The sequence below is a fragment of the Pagrus major genome, chromosome 23 (assembly GCF_040436345.1).
Source record: "Pagrus major chromosome 23, Pma_NU_1.0".
NCBI classification, from domain to species: domain Eukaryota; kingdom Metazoa; phylum Chordata; class Actinopteri; order Spariformes; family Sparidae; genus Pagrus; species Pagrus major.
Window position 1 is genome coordinate 19526830 of NC_133237.1, and position 17485 is coordinate 19544314.

The 17485-nt window shown below is 42.6% G+C and overlaps 1 protein-coding gene across 2 annotated transcripts in view; it reads right to left on the reverse strand.

Annotated features, from left to right (window-relative positions):
* The window catches only part of lasp1 (LIM and SH3 protein 1), a 31090-nt gene that overhangs the window by 12786 nt on the left and 819 nt on the right, over positions 1-17485 (reverse strand). For both annotated transcript variants that reach the window (XM_073493880.1, XM_073493881.1), the window contains exons 2-3: positions 8190-8284; positions 1753-1837 (exon numbers count right to left, since the gene is read on the reverse strand). In XM_073493880.1, coding sequence (XP_073349981.1) covers positions 1753-1837; positions 8190-8284 — 180 coding nt within the window. The remainder of the gene's footprint in view (positions 1-1752; positions 1838-8189; positions 8285-17485) is intronic.

Consider the following 17485-nt stretch of genomic DNA (forward strand, 5'->3'; position numbering starts at 1 on the left):
TAGAGTATTCTGTGGACACGAATCAAACTGGATCTATGGTCACACAGCGCATCATTGCTGGGTCACAGTAAACATAGTGTGGTATAAGAAGTACAATATTTATTAGGCTATAATCCAGTTTGCAGCCATCGTAAAAAAAGCATACAAATGACAGCCAGCTACATTAACGCTCATGACAGCAGCGGTGTAAAACAAGAGGCCTGTTCCAAGAGGTAAGAGCATGAGAAAATATTTGGTTTATTTCTGGAATGTGAGTTTGAAGAAACAGTGTGTCACCATAGAAAATATCCTATTTTTCCAGACTAGCCTGGTTCTTATTAAGCAAATTTTTAAGTCTACTTGGTTTTGGACACAGGAATCAATACTCAGCTGAAAGGCAGTGGTTTCTCAAGACATCTGCCAACTGAAGAAGCAAACAGGCTTATAACAAGCGTTAAATGACATTTATGCTGCAATTCTGTCTTACGTAACCAGCATTTTTTTTTCAAACTGGCAATAAAAGGAAATGGAAAGTGTTGCAAAACAGATTTAGGCAAGGTCAGATTCGATACTTCCAAACTGCATTACTGTATAATATAATTTAAGAGGTGCTTGTATTCCAGTCTACTGATATTCAAAAGACTGAACTGAGAAGACCCAAAGCCTCAGTGACTGAACCAACATTCAGTGATTAAACAATTTTTGAATTAAAGCTGCTGTCAGTGATATTTTTTTCTTAAAAAGAGTGTTAAATAGCTCTGTATTCCAGTAATCGCTGTAATTACCCCATGTCTTTCTTCCCCCTTCTTGTGCAGTAAAAGAGAAATGAAATTTTCTGGTCTCCCTGCCCACTTTATCCAATCAGGACAGAGAACTTGATTAAGAGGCGGTTCTGTCAGCTCCTAAACGTGTAGAGAGCAGGATCCTCTCGTTTGTTGCTATGTCTGGTAATTAAGGCTTTTTCATGTGAGGGTGTAGAAATGGGGGAGGGGATTGCTAACTGCAAAATGGACAGGAAGTTAGTTAAAACGACGACTTACAACAGCTTTAATCGCAAACTGTTTTGATAATCAATTAATCAGTTCGAGTGATTTTATATACGGAAAAAGGTTTGCAGATTCCAGCTTCTTTAAAGTAAATATTTTCTGGTATCTTTACACTTCTATGACAGTAAATTCAATATCTTCTGGCCAAGACATCTGAGGAGGTGATTTAGGGCTTTTTGAGACATTAATCAACATTTTCTGACACTTAATAGGCCAAACAACTGAGCATTAAGTGAGAAATTAATTAGCAGATTGACTGACGATGAAAATAATCATTTGTCGCAGCTCATCTCCGAGGCTGCGTACCACTAACAGCCATTTTTCTTCCCTTGGCAATAACTTTTGCCTCTTTTTGTCTCCATATTAACATTCTATGTGTCATACTTTTACATTTCCAAGGACCTCCGGGCTCTCTCTTCAAGTCTCTTACTTGTCCATTGTGAGTCAATTTCATGCTTGACTTCTCAGGTCTGTCTTAAAGCTGTGAGCACGCACTTATCTTGGAAGTTCCAACTAGGTCTGAATTAGACTGATTACGTTATCTGAAAGTTGGCTTTGTGAAAGCATTTACTCCCGGATCAATTTTTAGGGCTAACTCAAGTCAAGCTTTTCAAATTAAACACGTCTTTTTATTGCCTTCCTACGGGAACGATGCCAAAATGTGAACAAACTGTGTGCGTTTCACAGCTGGAGTTTGGTTTGAGCAGCTACGAGCACAAACAGTTACCTGGCTCTGCATCATGCTCTGCTGTTTGAGTCGGAGGTTCTCTGGAGTGTCAGCCACGGCGGTGAACTGTGTCTTGGGGTAGTGTCTGTAAAATAAACACACAAAACAGCAAAGAACGTCAGCACACGGTAAACAAACACAGGCAGATGCCAGCTTTACTCCCACTGTGACGCTCAAGCCGATACTCTAAGAGAGAAAAACAGCATAACTCAAGCAGTGTGCAGTCTGTGGCCCCACAGTGGGGGCATTTGTTATTCAAGGTGGTCCTGAGGTTGAGTTAGGAGACCCTGTAGACAAAAAGCATGTCAGTGTACAAACAATGCTCTGTCAGTGGGAGCCAAGGTAGTCTGAAAAAGAGGAAGTGCAGACGGGGGGCTGTGTGTGTGTGTGTGTGTGTGTGGGGGGGGGGGGGGGGCAGAGCCTCAAGGTTGCAGAGTTTTGGAGGCGAGCCATAGCAGGTGTGGAAAAAGCTTTCCAAGCTTACAAAACACAGGCACACTCTTATGCACACACATACATACACACAGGCCCTGCCCTATGGGGGATAACAGGAAGAGGAACGGCACACAACAGCAGACACAGCAGCAGGGTCAAAGAGACAGTGGGTGAGTGTGAATGATGTCATGGGTAGCCCCCCTTTAGCAGAGCGTGACGGCGAGTCTTTTCTGAATGATTCTGGGAATTTTCTTGACAACCACCCGACCTCCTACTGCTCAGGAGAAAACTCTCTCCCTGAAAGAAATATAACAAACATAAACATACACAAGTAAGAATGACCACGCAGTTTCCACGCAGACATGCACGCATGCATCGAGCAAAAGCTATTCATTGCACGCTCACTTATTGATTGTCTAAACGGCTGTCAACGGTTTGTGCGTGCCACGCATAAGTCAGTGTTTTTATACACTGGAGGCTTCTGTGCACAAGTCGCCTTCAGGTCCACAATTAATGGTGCCTGCCAGTTCAGTGTGGTCCTTAAGGCAGCAAAAACACATGGCTTAACTCCAGCAGGAGAGGAAAAGCCCTCACAGCTTATCTAACTGCTCATATGGACTGCAGTTCCCAGCCTGCCTCAGGGCGCAGGGTGACCTCAAAAATCTTCAACCGCTATCTGAGCCTCTGGGTAACCGATTTAGGCAATATGTTTACCGTTTCCAAGACAACATGGTAAACAAACTGAATTAGCGTGCGTCCTGGTTTGATTATAGGATGTAAAAAAAAAAACTTTAACAAAGAGGACTGTGGTTGGTGTATTTTACAGAAAGTGCTGTTAAAAAAGATATATGAGCCACTTTAAAGAAACCCCAAAAGTTGGAAGCAGAACATGAGTGACGCCAAACAAAAGGCAGAAGTTGACTGAAGTTGGCATCTAAAGCTCTGTGATTGTAACACGCACTTGATCCCTGCTTGCATCCATAAACACATGCAGGTCTGTGCATGCTCACACTTTTTATTCTAACTGAAACTACTAGCAACATTCAGACATAGTGGCTTTCTTCGTTAGCAGCAGAGGCTAATCCAGCTAATCAAACAATGACAAAGAAGCTACTATTTTAAAAGGGGCTCTATGTAACAATTTGTAGCAAAATAGTATAACTTTAATTAAATGAAATATAACACATTAATTAGTAAGCGTCAGAGGTGCTGTCAGCATATTTTGTAACCAGAGCCACGCGAGCGGTTTCCCTCATTTTCCAGTTTTTGTGCAAAGCTAAGCTAAACAGCTGCTGGCTGTAACCTCATATTTACTAGACAGACATGACAGTGACACTAGTCTTCTCATCTATACGTGTTCTTGAGTTTCTCAGTGCTTCTGTGCACTCTGCTAATGGAGAACAACAGTAGCTAACGTTAATTCAGAAATGGAGTCTGCTAACATAAACACAAACGACCGGCTACCAGCACAACATAGAAGCTCAACAGAGCTCCTTTAAACTATTTTAAATTAGGACAGAGCTCTGTCCTAATGCTCTCAGTTTCCTTTCATCAATATTGTAATTTCAAGAATAGAACAGCATCTCAAATGTATTTTGGGGTATTGGGATTTTGTTTGATGTTGTTACTGTCTTGTCATGTCCTTGATGCTGCTATTTTGACCCCAGTTTAGCAGAGTCTCCCTTGAGGTTTTAACCCCGATGTGACTTCCTAGTTAAGTATGGGTTATGTATATGTAAGTGCACATCTGTATGGGAAATGTAAATGGGTTCAAGATTTTGCTAAATTTACTAACTGTTTGCCATAAATTTGGCACTTTAAATGATTACTTTTAGGGCATTTCACCAGCAGTGTTTCTCTTTGTTTTTTGGGGGGGGAATTTCCCTCGATCAAAGCAGGAAAACTAATAATATATGTTCATCTTTCTCTGGACTGGGGTGTGTCTAGTTTGTGGTGGATCACACACTTCCTTTCATAGAGCATCACTGTGCCTCAAAACCCGTGCTTGTCTGAAGCCGAGGGTGTTTGCTGCCCGAGCCACAGACCCTCACAACCAGCGTCTGTGTTGACAGCGTTCCTGTCATCTTCAATGTCTCTTAAGAACTGTCCTTGCACTTAAGGGTCAGTAAATTGCTATACAAACACACAACAGGGTTGCAGATATAAGCTGAGTGACTCAGTGGTATCTTGTAATGTGTGTGCGACGTGCGTGTGTGTGTGTGTGTGTGTGTGCAACCATGCTCGTCTTTTCGTGCTTGTTTGAGGCTATGAGTGAGTCACAACAACACTCATGTATCTGTCAGGTTGTATAACAAGGTAATAAGTCGCAGACAGGAGTGGGTGACACATGCACAAACTCAGTTAGCCCTGTGAAGGCTAAAGAGGGAGTGATCAAAATGGAGGGGATGTACTGTTGCTGGGGTGGGGGAGTGACAGGGGCCACGCATGTGTAATCACACACACACACACACGCACACACACACACACATAGACACACTGCCTACTGTGCAGGAGGGGAGGCCTGTTTGCATAGTTGAACCAGGAGATGTTGTGGCCGGCTTGACCCTGTGAGACCTGAAAAGGTTGTAATGCATCATTCAGCAGGAACATTTCTTCCACATGTACAGTATACAACATCCATCTCAACATGTTCAGTGACGGAAACACATCAAAACACACACATCACAGTTACAGCTGCCATGATCAGTTAATTAATTGATTAGTTCATCCGGCTTCTTAAATGTGAGGATTTGCGGCTTCTCTTTGTCATTTGTGATAGTAAATGAAGAGTCTTTGTGTTTTAGTTTCCCAGACTGAAGGTCCTTATGCACAACCTGTTCAAGGTGGGACTGCGCCGTTATTCTGCCTCGCCATTCTGTATAAAACGTACAAAGACGGTAACAAGGGTCTCTGTTGTTTTGCCTTTGAGCCAGCAGCGGAGGTAGTAACAGCTCTGAATCGCCATCTGTGTGAAAGAGTGAGCCAGCAGGACAGGACAGGGGTGTAAAACGCTGATAATGGGTTATGTGACCAACACAGCACTGGGAGGTTTAAAAATCAACTGGCAGTAGTTGGAAGCCCCTACCAGGAGCTTTTGAGGGTATGTGTCCACAGCACCCATCATTTCCACAATCCCCATTCAATGTCTATGTAAGTAGCCTTGCATTGCAATCTGGTTATACTGGGAAACAGCGCAAAAAGTGCTGCCCTAAGTGTGTGTTTAACGTCACACTAGCTACTGTTTTGTTACACGTCACGCCCGTCATGCTATCTAAAATCAGTCACTGGGGCGGCATAATGCTGCCGTCGTTTGGCTTGATGTGCGAAACCAAAAAAAAAAATCACGCCAGAGCAAAGAATTGTCTTGGCTGTGGTGGTATTGCACAATCTCTCTGTAACAAATCATAAACCAGGAAGCAACCAGCACTGCCATGCCACATCATGACTGTGATTTTAATCTCTTCTTATTTATTAACAACAATCAACACTGACATCACATTTTGATGGGAGAGAAACTGGCACTGAACATGATAACACTACATCAAGATATCTGTGACAAGTTTTAATAACACAACACTGATGTTCAAATACATGTCTGACAATCAGTCATTAAAGCAGTGACCCACCAGTGGCTCCAGCAGTCTCCAGGGGAAATGAAGAATTCTTCTGTCCACTTATCTGCCCTCCTATATCTCTAACAACCCCCCCACCCCCCGTGACTCTAATCAGGGATGGGATTCTCAGGGAAGAGGTGGGTGGGAATAAAGGGAAAACAAACAACGCCTATATCAATTACCAAGGACAAATATAGAGGGGTAATGAAAAAGTAGTTATCCCACAGAATAATAACAGAGCGCGTAGCCTGCATTCCTCTCTTCAAGCGGGAGGCTCTTCCACTGATGATGTTTACTCGAACAAGGCTTGTTTTAAACAAACGGAAAGAGGCATAATAAACAAGTTCTGAAGGGCCTTGCTCCTGCTGGTTCAAGGAGCGGAGGGGAACATCGGAAGCAGGAAAGGGAAAAGAAGAAGCCACTTTAGTCTGTGGAAACAGGTGATAGGAGGACGACACCTGCTGAAGGAGATGTGAGAGACTGGACGTAGGGACAAATTACTGTATTTTATCATCTGATGTAAGCTTATAATAATTAGGCCTTGGCACAGGTGTTTGCACACCTGGGTGGAGGTTTGGTGGAGCTGCGCTGAGAATTTGCTGTAGTCACCACACCCCGCGCACAAATGAATCATAAAGGTGTTGTCGTGACTGCACATGGGTGCTAAATGCCAACATGGGAGGGAGGTCAGGGAGATCTCAGTTAAGCACAGCAAAAACTTTGTACCATGGATGAGGTGCTTCAATCGTTAAGTTTATGGCCGATATTACTCCTAATAAGCAAAATCAAAATCAAAATAGGAGCATCAATAGGCCTTTTTTCATTCCATGTTAAAAGAAGAAAAGCACAGGTGTAAATAATAAAAGCAATGATGATTTGGCTCACTGTCGCTATGACTCAAGGGAAATTTTGAATAAAACACAGCCATTGTTAATGTTATTAGTATGTGCTTTTCTACCATGACAACCAACAACATCCAACTGCAAGCACATATGCATTAGCTCACCTGGGAACTGCAGCGCAAAGCATTTGGTTAAAACTGGAAATTATTTGCATGTATGTGGCGTTTTTCCCTATCAAATCTACAGACTGATAATGTTTTTTGTTTGTTTTACTTTCTCAGGTTAACCTGACCTCTAATGGAGCTGGAAACATTTCAGCTACAGAGAAAGATGTCCATTTCATGAATATACATGTTCTGATTCCAGATTCTTAAGTCCTCTGTGACAGTAAACTGAATATCACTGGGTTGCGGACTCAAAAAAAAAAATTTGAGGATGTCATCTTTGTCTTTGGGAAAAACTGATCAAAATTTGGCACTATTTTCAGACATTTTGTTCAGCAAACAACTAATCAATTGATCGAGAAAATAATTGACAGATTTATCTACAATGAAAATAATCATTAGTTACAGACCTGGAATATATAGAGGCAGGAAAAACGTATGTCATTCGAGGAAAACCACTGGAGTTCCTGTAAGTTTTTAAATCAGTCACACCCTGTTGTTAGCTGGATTTAATCATCTGTACTTCCCAATGAGGGAGATTTTTTAATGACTGATCGTGGCTAATAAAACAAAAAGAGGACGACATTAGCAAGGCAAAAAGGAGCCTTGCACCTTAATGCTCCATCAGACACATGGACACAAAAAGAAAATGTTCCTTTCTTAAAAAACAGACAGAACAAAGTGCCGTGTTATCTAGACTTGGTGAAAAAGACTTGCCCCGGGCATTAATCATAGAGGAAGCCAAATTCTATAGAAAACAGCTGACCACAAGGTAGCATACTGCTATATATTTTCCACCGTGGTTGAGAATTACAACGCTAGCATGACGTGTTGATTTATTTGTTTGGCAACAAAAGGGCACTTGAGGAAAAATGCAAAAGAGCTTGTCAGAACATGAAGCTACGCCTTCTCTCTCTCTCACACAAACAGAGGAGAGGAGGAGAAAGTCATTATAAGTAACGGCAGAGGGGGATTCCACGGATTCCTGATCAGCCTTTAGTGTGTGAGTATGTGCTGAAGCGTGAGTGGACATGCTAGTTTTCAGAGAGTCCGCCTCTGTCACTGTAGAGGAACTTCAGGAATTTCCTTTGTTGATACCCCCCCTTTCCCCACTAAAGAGGAGGGAGGCACTTTCCCACACCACATATAGGCCTTTTCTCTAAGGGGGGAGCTGGAATAGTCACTGACAAACAGCAGAGGAGGAAGAGAGGGGGCCTTAGCTGGGTTGCAACATGAACACACACACACACATTTAGAGAGTCCAATTTCCATGTGTGGACAGATTAAACACTGCTGTCAGTGTCCGTGGGATGCAGGCTGAGTATAAAAACATGACACACGCTAGCTGACACACACAAAATGATGATTTAGGGACAACTTACGCATTGCAGTATGGTCTCTTCTCGAAGCCTTTGTAATTCTTCATGTTTAGAGTCATTTTGCAGACCTCGCAGCTGAAGCATCTTTTATGCCAGTACTGTCAGAAAACAAAAGAGACAGAATAAACGATGAGGAGGGTGATATTTGAGATATTTGTTTCACCTTTATTGGGATCCAACAGGAGAGCCAAGCACACACAAACAGCCTACTAGTGCAGGAAAGCTAATTGAATGAGTAAGGCCAGAACTACTTTTTATTCCCTTGAGGTTCCACAGAGACAAGAGCTGGATTAAAGACAGAAAGAGTAGTGACTGTTAGGACTGTGAGGGGAAACAAAAAGTGAAGCAGTTAGTGTATGCATGCCGTTACAAACAGTTACAAAGAAACCAACATCCCCTTTTCACAGTAAATTGTATGGTTGCTATTTATAAGTATATAGAGCTAGACCTGCTGGTGTGAGCGATGAGGAAGAGCTGCGAGTGATGTGATTGACAAGTGTGCATCTGCGTTTTCGCTTTCTAATCTGATGCAATCAATTTTCACGCCTTTGTTACAACCAAATGTTCTGTTTCTATTTTCTACATATGCAACAACAGTGGTCATTTTCACAGCTTGGTCTCAAAGTGTTTGACTCTGTTTCTGTCTGTTTATCTCTGCAGGCCTGGATGTCTCTGCTGCTCCTCCATCCAGCTTCACAAGAGGTCGTGGATTCATCTTCGTCACCACCACCACCCTGCTTTCTTCCTTCCGCTCCCACCCACCCACCGCCCTCTTGCCTCCTTTCCTTTTTCTCTCCTGGCACTGAGCTGATCTGCGGCCTGAGGGTTCAAAGGGGGAATCATGGGGAGGGAGGATCGGAGCAAACTGGAAGGAGGGAGGAAACATGAAAGGAAGGAGCTGGAGAGCAAGAGGAAGGGCGCAAGCAGGGGAGGGGTGGGCAAGAGAGAGAAAACGCCAGAGAGTGAAGCAATGATCTGGCTCCTCGTGCTATCGTCAGGGGAAGGGAGGGAGGAGTGCAAAGACATGGAGAGAGCAAGAATGGGAGGGAATGAAAGAGGGAGTCCTTATTAACATGGCCTCAGGGCGCTCTGTCATCCCTCTCGTTCTTTCACCCACTCTTTATCACTTTCTACACCAATTGCCCACACACAAAACGCTAATCTTCCCAACAAACAACGCAGAAAAGATGATTCAAAACAGAGGATGAAGCTGCAGAAACACATCAAAGCACAACATCATGTTTCTCAGTGTTTTTCACACATGCATAATGCAAGTATGATTCCATGTGGCCTTCTCGGGATGAGAAGCGTGCATTAATGACAGAAAAATCCATCACTTCCCTGCGTGCAGTGATACAGCTTGATAATAAAGCATGTGTTACGGTGCTGATAATCAGCTGGCGATAAATCACCAGGATGTTGAGGTTTGCTGTCTGTGAAAGCTGCAGATGGACGCTAGACACAATCATGGCAGCGGCGGCGCTGTGAATGAAAGCACGACCAAACACACAGCACAATTCACTTCCTTTATCGAACAGGAATATGGCTTCAGGCTGGATTTAAAGACAGTCTCGCCTCTTCTGTCTGGATGTAACAGACCACCCAGGGTGGTATGCGATGACAACAAGGAAGGAAGTGTATGTGTGTGTCAGACATGTGTGTTTGTAGCTGTGGGCGAGCAATATTGTACTGAGGCATAGAAAAGAGGAGGCGCACAGTGGAGTCTGGGCTCTGTTCAGTGGAGCTGTGATCCAAAGCCAAACACACTGGGCCAAGCCTTCGAAAGGCAAACTCCTTATCCCACAACAACCCAGTCGGGGCTTGAGGGAGCTGCAGATGGACACATCGTGTTACTCTTTCCATTGCTCGCCATTGTTCTGGCTAGTACTGCGATGGTAAATCCCTCTACAAACAACAGCATAGTGCGGGCAGATTCCATTTCCTCTAGCTTCAGCTGATTTGCAGCTGTGGTGGCTGCCATCTTTACATGCACACAGTCTGGTTCATCTACGCGTCGTGCAGCAGCCCAGTGTGACACTCTCCACTGACTACTGTCATTTCCCCAATTGTGTCATAACGGTAAACCAGACAAACTAACAAAGTGTGATCCTAAATGAGAAGTGTGAATGTAAATGCTGTTTGGGTAAAGGTGAAACTATCAACTGAGCATGGACTTTGAATCTTGTGTTGTTTCCCAGAATAAATATTGACCTTGAATCCATTCCAGAGAACAAGGTTGCTGAACTCAACTGTTTAGCAAACTATGGCTGAGCCTCGCCCAACCTGCTAACCCACATTTCGCAAGGACAACCCTCTTCACCCTCCCGCCCTTATACTGATAACGTGACCCTCACAGGGGAACACAGGCCCTACTCAAACTGCTCAAACTAGTGCAGGGTAATAAATCAGTATTATATTGTTATCTATTCCTGATTTTCTCTACTTGCCAGACTGTTAGACTAATTCTTATGCTTGCATTTACCCACTTAGTCATCATATCCACATTACTGATTATTTATCAAAACTCTGTACAATCAATAATGCCAAAAAAGCCCTAATGTGCGATAATCTAATGATTTTGGGGCACTTATATGAGTAGTTGGTTTTAGTCTGTGCTGTGCGGTTGTAATTTACTTCCTGACATGATCAGGATGGCAAAATATGGATCCTACATCTCAAGTGACCTCTTTTAAGTCGATCACTCTTGGTGTAGGCTCTGATGGTGACCATGATTTGTGAGGATGGCTTTCATTCTCTCCCCTGCCCTTTTCTTTTAAAAAGGTATGCTGTGTTCAAGTCGAGTTTAAGTTAGTAATGCTAGGCTTTTACAAAAATTGTCAGACTGAAAGCCTTAAAAGAGCGATGTGTGTAGCTTTGTAGGCGTATAACAAAACAAAGAAAATCATATAAATGCGTGTTCTGTAATATTTCACATTTACTACCATTTATTCTTTTGGTTATCGCTCACGTAGGATCATTTTACCCAAAATACGATCATTTTAAGTCTCTGGTGTGATAGTTAAGCATTTCCCATCGGGCAGCGCTGAGTCATACTACAGAGATAGAGGTTGTGCATTGCAATATAACCTAAAAATATCACAACATTATTTAAGGCAATATCAACTAGCCCTTCAAGCATCTTCTTTAGTTGAATGGCTGAACGCACATTTTTATTTCATTGTGCTCAGCAGTGGTTGCAGTTTCCCACAGATAAAATCAACTTTGTGCAGGGAGGTGAAATACAATCACAAGTGGTCACTTGAGACACATTTGAGACGCACTCTAATGACAGGCATGAACCGCCACCCATCTCATCTAAAGCATATGCAGTATCTGGTTAGAATATTTTAGGTTTTAGGATTATATATTAGGTCCAGGATTAAGACAAACAGATGCCAAAAGGGGGAGGAAGGGGAAAAACAGATGTGGGGGTGAGAAACATCCCAAATGTGTGTTAGAGAGGCCATGCAGCAGTTAGCCCTGTCCAGCTCGAGGAAAACCTGGCTCTCTGGTGCCAAGGCAGGATCTGGCAGTCAGCTGGAAAATGAGGACACTGCAGAGATGAAGCCCTAGAAATAAAACACCCAAAGAAAAAAAAAAGCACTGTCTCCCTGCATCAATGCAGCTCAGGGGCACATGTGCGTCTCTACGTGTGTGTACATGATGTGTGTAGTACTGTATGTAGGTTATATGTCTCAGTGCATGATGCCTGTGTGTCAGCAGGGATCCAACGCTCCAGTCAAGAGATAAAATGCTCAGTCAGCCTCAAGTTGGCCTGGACAAAAACCCTGGAGCTATCTGGGAGGACAACACAACTGCGGACACAGAGAGGGGTTAGTGAGAGTCTGACCAGGACAGTTAAGTGGCCGGCTAAAGGCATTAAAATGCTGTTGTGTCAACCACTTCCTGTCAGTATTAGCGTGTAATCGAAACGAGGCTGATTTCTCACTTCACTCTCCACAGCACTGGTAGGAAACATTGGTTGAGTACTGAACAAGTGACTATATAATTTTATTTTTAGATGAAATTAAAAAAAGTCTACTCGATCTATAGACCGCGTTTAATGGATTTTCACAGTTCAGTCTACTGGTAGCTGCCAAATTAAGCATCAGAGTAATTTAACGCCTTGTAACACTGAAGGACATCCCTCGGGATTCTGATGAATTGTTTCATAACTCTTGGTCAAATCAGTAGCAATTAACTTCAGTCTCAAACCACTTTGGTTTATGCCTTTATTGGCTGATTAGGCCAACAGTTTGAAAGATGCTGTGATGACTCAGATATTTATTAAACCAGCTGTGGCTAAATAAATCAAAAACACCACCATACACACACATACAGGCTTTTCATACCGCACTTAATTCCAAAGTGGGCTAACCCAAACTTTAGCCTAGGGCTTGCTGGTCCTGCTCTGGTGGGGTTATCACCAGAGAATCAAATAAACACAGGGCTAGAGTAGTATTTAACCCTCCGTTAACAATTTGTGTGCGAAAAGGACTCCATTTACCTCAGAAGTCAGAAATCGCCTGAGTTGATCACAATTCAGTACAAGTCGGCGAAACTGTTCTAGTCAGGACAGTCACCAACTGGTATTGCTAACCTTTGTTAGCAATACTAGTTGATAACAAAGCACTACACGGTATTTTGCGCATACAAACATCGAAGCGACATGTCCTCAGATAGAAGTTGGACAGAACTGTGTGCAAAACCGATTTCATGAGACACAAATAAGACAGAAGTGCCAATAAACTGTATATTCTATAACTTTCATAGGTGTTGATGTGCGTAACAGCCATCTTGGATTTTGAGGTCTGGATTGGTCGGTTTCCTGGATGGAAATCCGACTTCAGGGGACGTTCATAAGTTAAGTGAGCGATGAGGAACAGCTGCGAAGTATGTGATTGACAAATGTGCATCCGCGTTTTCGCTCTCTAATCCGATGCAATCAATTTTCTCGCCTTCGTTACAACTAAATGTTTCATTTCTATCTTCCAAGTTATCCCAGGGTCAACACGTAGCCCAGGGCTAAGAACAGCTCTGGAGTAAGAATATGTGAAGAAAAGGCACCACACAAAACCCCAATAGTAGGCTCTTTACAGCAGCTTACTTGGTGCACGTGAGTGTGCAAGATTATCCATGCATAAGATAGTACACGCCTAAAGACAAAGTGCCCACATCTGGCTGGTGCTAATAGAGGAAACTGTAACTCATTAAAACACACTAGTTAATTATAAGCCTACCTGATGCTATTCATTTTTACCCAAGCTGAAGGCTTTGTTGCTGGCCAGCAGGCAGGCAGACAGTGATTTGAACAGACATACTATGCTAGAGTAGAGAGAGCACTTAACACACTTTCCAAACCACTCCAGACTATGATGTGCACTTAGAAACATGCACACACACTGCGGCCCCAGCAATGAGACATTCACAACAACGATCCCAGCAGAAAATCAGCGAGACGAGAACAGTAAAAACACTGCTGCCTCGACATAAATCATCTATATTAATTCCCTTAACAAAACGTCCAATAATGCTGTTTTGTCGTGTTCGCGGGGCTTCTATTGGATAAAAAAATGTCTCTTTGCATTCCTTTGTATGAATTCCTTGCAACTAATACATCTGTCACAGATTGGGAAAGCAAAAGAACTAGTTGCACTTGTTCCTGTATCTGACAGATGTCCAAAAGGGGAAGAACCTGTCCACTCACCCCGGAGTCAACACCTCAGGTGATTTTGACTGAAATGCGTGTTTGTGACTGTGAGTCAGCAAAGGGAGGTGAACTGGCGGTGGCTGGACAGATTCCTCTCCTCCTGTGGCTTTCGGACAACATGAATCAGCTCTCAGAATAATCTGTCTAAATATAGGCGAGGCGGTAGACAAATTCCCCTTAAAACTGTGGTTTAAAGAAAACGTGTTCACACTGGTCCATCAGAGAGCAAATGCAGACAAAACCTCACAGTTTGAATCAGAACTCCAGTCCAAAAACAATATATGAACTATACTGAAAGAATAAAGGGTAAAGATTTTAGTGATTACATGTAGTGCAGAATAAAAAAAGCTTTAGTGATTTCTACTAAGGCCAATTTTTAGATTTGATTGCACATGACAAAGCACAGGCTTCATGATATAAGCTCCTCCCTGCAGTAAAGAATGAGAGCTGCTTGAATACTGTACTCTTCTGACCTTTAACCCCGTCATTCCAGCAATTTCCTGAGATTGAGAAGCAGCAGCACAACTGATGCTCACATCTTAACAAGAAACCCCAAGCTGAAGCCAAATAACTAACGCAGCATCCAATCTGTTAGTTTGTATAGAATTTGTGAATATGTGGTTCAATTCTTTCCAGTCATTGATTAATCTGAGCGTAACATCAGGGGACAAAAACAAGATAGCTTAGTCCTTGAAACACAATAATATCTCTTGTCAGTTCAGACATGCAGAGGGAAATCACTTCCCTCCATGTGTATTTCGTTTTTTAAATGGATTGCTTTGTTTTGGGCCAGGCTGAGACTCATTTATGAAATTTAGTACCATGTGAGGGGTCATTTGTAGCATTAAAGCTGTGTCTGAAACAAGCAAATATGTCTTTCCTCAAGAGCTGCATCGACAAATCAATTACCAACTATTTTGATCATCATTCAAGCTAAAATATCAAACATTTACCATCTCAATCTTCTTAAATGTTAGTATTTGCTGCTTTTTTTTTTGCAATTTATGACAATAAATGAAGACTCTTTGGGTTTTGGACTGTTGGTTTGACAAATGATGCAATTTCAAGATGTCACTTTGAGCATTTCTCAAATCTTTTTGATGTTTTGTCGACCAAAAGATTAATCTATAACTCATGAAAATTCGAGTCCAACCCATACAAGATCTTTGAGGCCGATAGCGATGTTAGGGAGTAAAATATTCTGATATCGATATATCGTACAATATTCACTCCTATCTTATGACAGAGATATGTAACGGATGAAGGATATCTGACACTTGATAAACTTTTCTTATCTAAAACAACATCAATGCACTGAAACAGTAAGCCTCACAGGGAAATAAGTAATTATAAATTACCTTGAGTATATTTTCCTGCATTATTATGTGTTATGATAGGTCGTTATCAGCCAATCAATATGTCACTCAGGTTCTCGTAAAAATAATCAGATTAATGGATTACGACATCAATCGTAAACTGCAGTCATACTTGCCTCACAAAAAATCTTGCTAATGTTGTGTATAAACAGGAATCAAACTGTTTTGAAACTGCGAACATATTCAACAGCCAGTTGTGTTGTCTTGCACGCCACTTACCTATTAAATGATGCGCTGTCAGAGCCCACATGACAGTCAGCTTCTCACATTATTTTTAGACAGTGAAATACTACATTCACTGAAATAACTGCTGATTTACTACCGGGTTTACTGTTAACACCACTCCATAATCTACAGCACATGGGCTCGCATGTTGGAGTTAAATATTAATAAATCTCATGATGAGACGTAGGAGGACTGTATCTCCTCACCTGCAGGTAGGAGCAGACTCAGACATACAACATGCAGACAGCACGTAGAGACGGTGAGTATAAAGACACTCCAGCAGAGAAGGAGGAATGTTTCAGTGAGAGATGAGCTTAAAACGCTCAACATGGATCTCCCAATTAATCTTAAAATACACACTTCCTGAGTGTTGAAATGGCCATTAATCTTAAAGCGACACGCATACAAATCACTCCACTCCTCCAGACATTGCACATTAACTTAAATGTGACTTGTTTTACCGGCATTGTCTGCATATTGCAGGCATTGGTTAAAAAAAAGAAAAAAAGAAAGATAACTGAAACATCTACTTTTTTTAATGCATGTGTGTGCTAGCATTTATGCTTTTTCACTGGAAATGCATTTTTGGTGGGATTTGATTCCCTGCTCCACAAAAAAAAAAGAGATAAAGCAAGTGCTGTGTGTTGCCTTCGACTCATCTTACTTCATTTTTCAAAAACTATATTGGCTGCAGTTCAACAGCCGCCCTGAACTCAGTCTACAAAAGCTACTTTGATAGATATGAGCCCGATACTTGGGCCAAACATGCAGCTCTTAACCCCTTGATAACAAGCATTTTATGCATTGAAAGGAGGCCAAACAAGGCAAAACCCCCACCGACAAGAGCCTCAACCAAAATACACTTCCTGTCTTTACATGTGCTCGGCTGCCCGCTCCCTCTGCTGGGCCCAGCCCTGATATACTGGAATGCAGCTGACAGACAAACAAGCCTCTGTGGCTCACAGAGGAAGGAGACTGTCAGGTAAAGGTATTCATCGATGGCTGAGAATACCGATGCAGCTTTCACCTGAGCTAGCCTAGCACATGGAAAAAATCCTTGTGGCTTTAAGCAAACAAGAAAGGCAGGGTGTGTGTGTGTGCCATCGAGAAGGAAAAGGGGAGGCTGGTCTGGCATGTCTGAAGGGGTGAGCACTGATGCGGAATGGCAGCAAAGACAGACGGCAGGCTACTCTCCTGTGCTCGGTTCAGACTCAGAGCAGGGAGACGACACAGCAGGCCTCTGACAGAGCACGTTTTATGGGAGTGTCTGTCTGCTGGAATGCACTCTGCTTCGGGCCAGATTCCACAGCACATTCAGGCTGTACTTGTGGCAATTTTTTACCTCCTCTCATCAATACCGACTCTTCTAACATGACAACATGACTCGTATTTTTAGGGCCGCTTGTGCATGAAGACGCTGAATCAATTCCAGTCCGGAGCACTTTGGGAAAACATTAGTCATGGTGCATTCAAGCAGTAATGCGTCCAATGTAGAGCTGATGTTACTTTAGATAATGTGCTTTGTGTGCTCTTTCTCCACCTTGTCCTTCTGTCAACCCCTAACAGATAAGCACGTCTGGACAGGGATTGATTTTCAATAGCAATTCAGACGTCCATTAGACAAATTATCTACTTGCCCCCAGCCCTGCTTTGGCATAAACATACAAACAAAGCTATTAACATGCCATACATTGCAGACCCCACCCACATAGGAAGTTAAAAGTGTTTGGCCATCTTTATCTCCTTAAAACTAAAGATGGTGATGAAGAAGGCACCTTTACAGTGTCACTATGGGTGAAATTGATGAGATTAGCACCTTGGCTGAGATTAGGCTAAAAACTAAATCGAGGTGGCTCGACCAATCATCCCTGGCTTGGATTAGCCACTGAATTGGACACAGACATGTCCAAATCAGTCCACGCTGTTCTGAGCACTGGTGGACACGAAAGGCTTCACTGTGGGACTGTGTTTCCTCTCTCAGGAGTCCC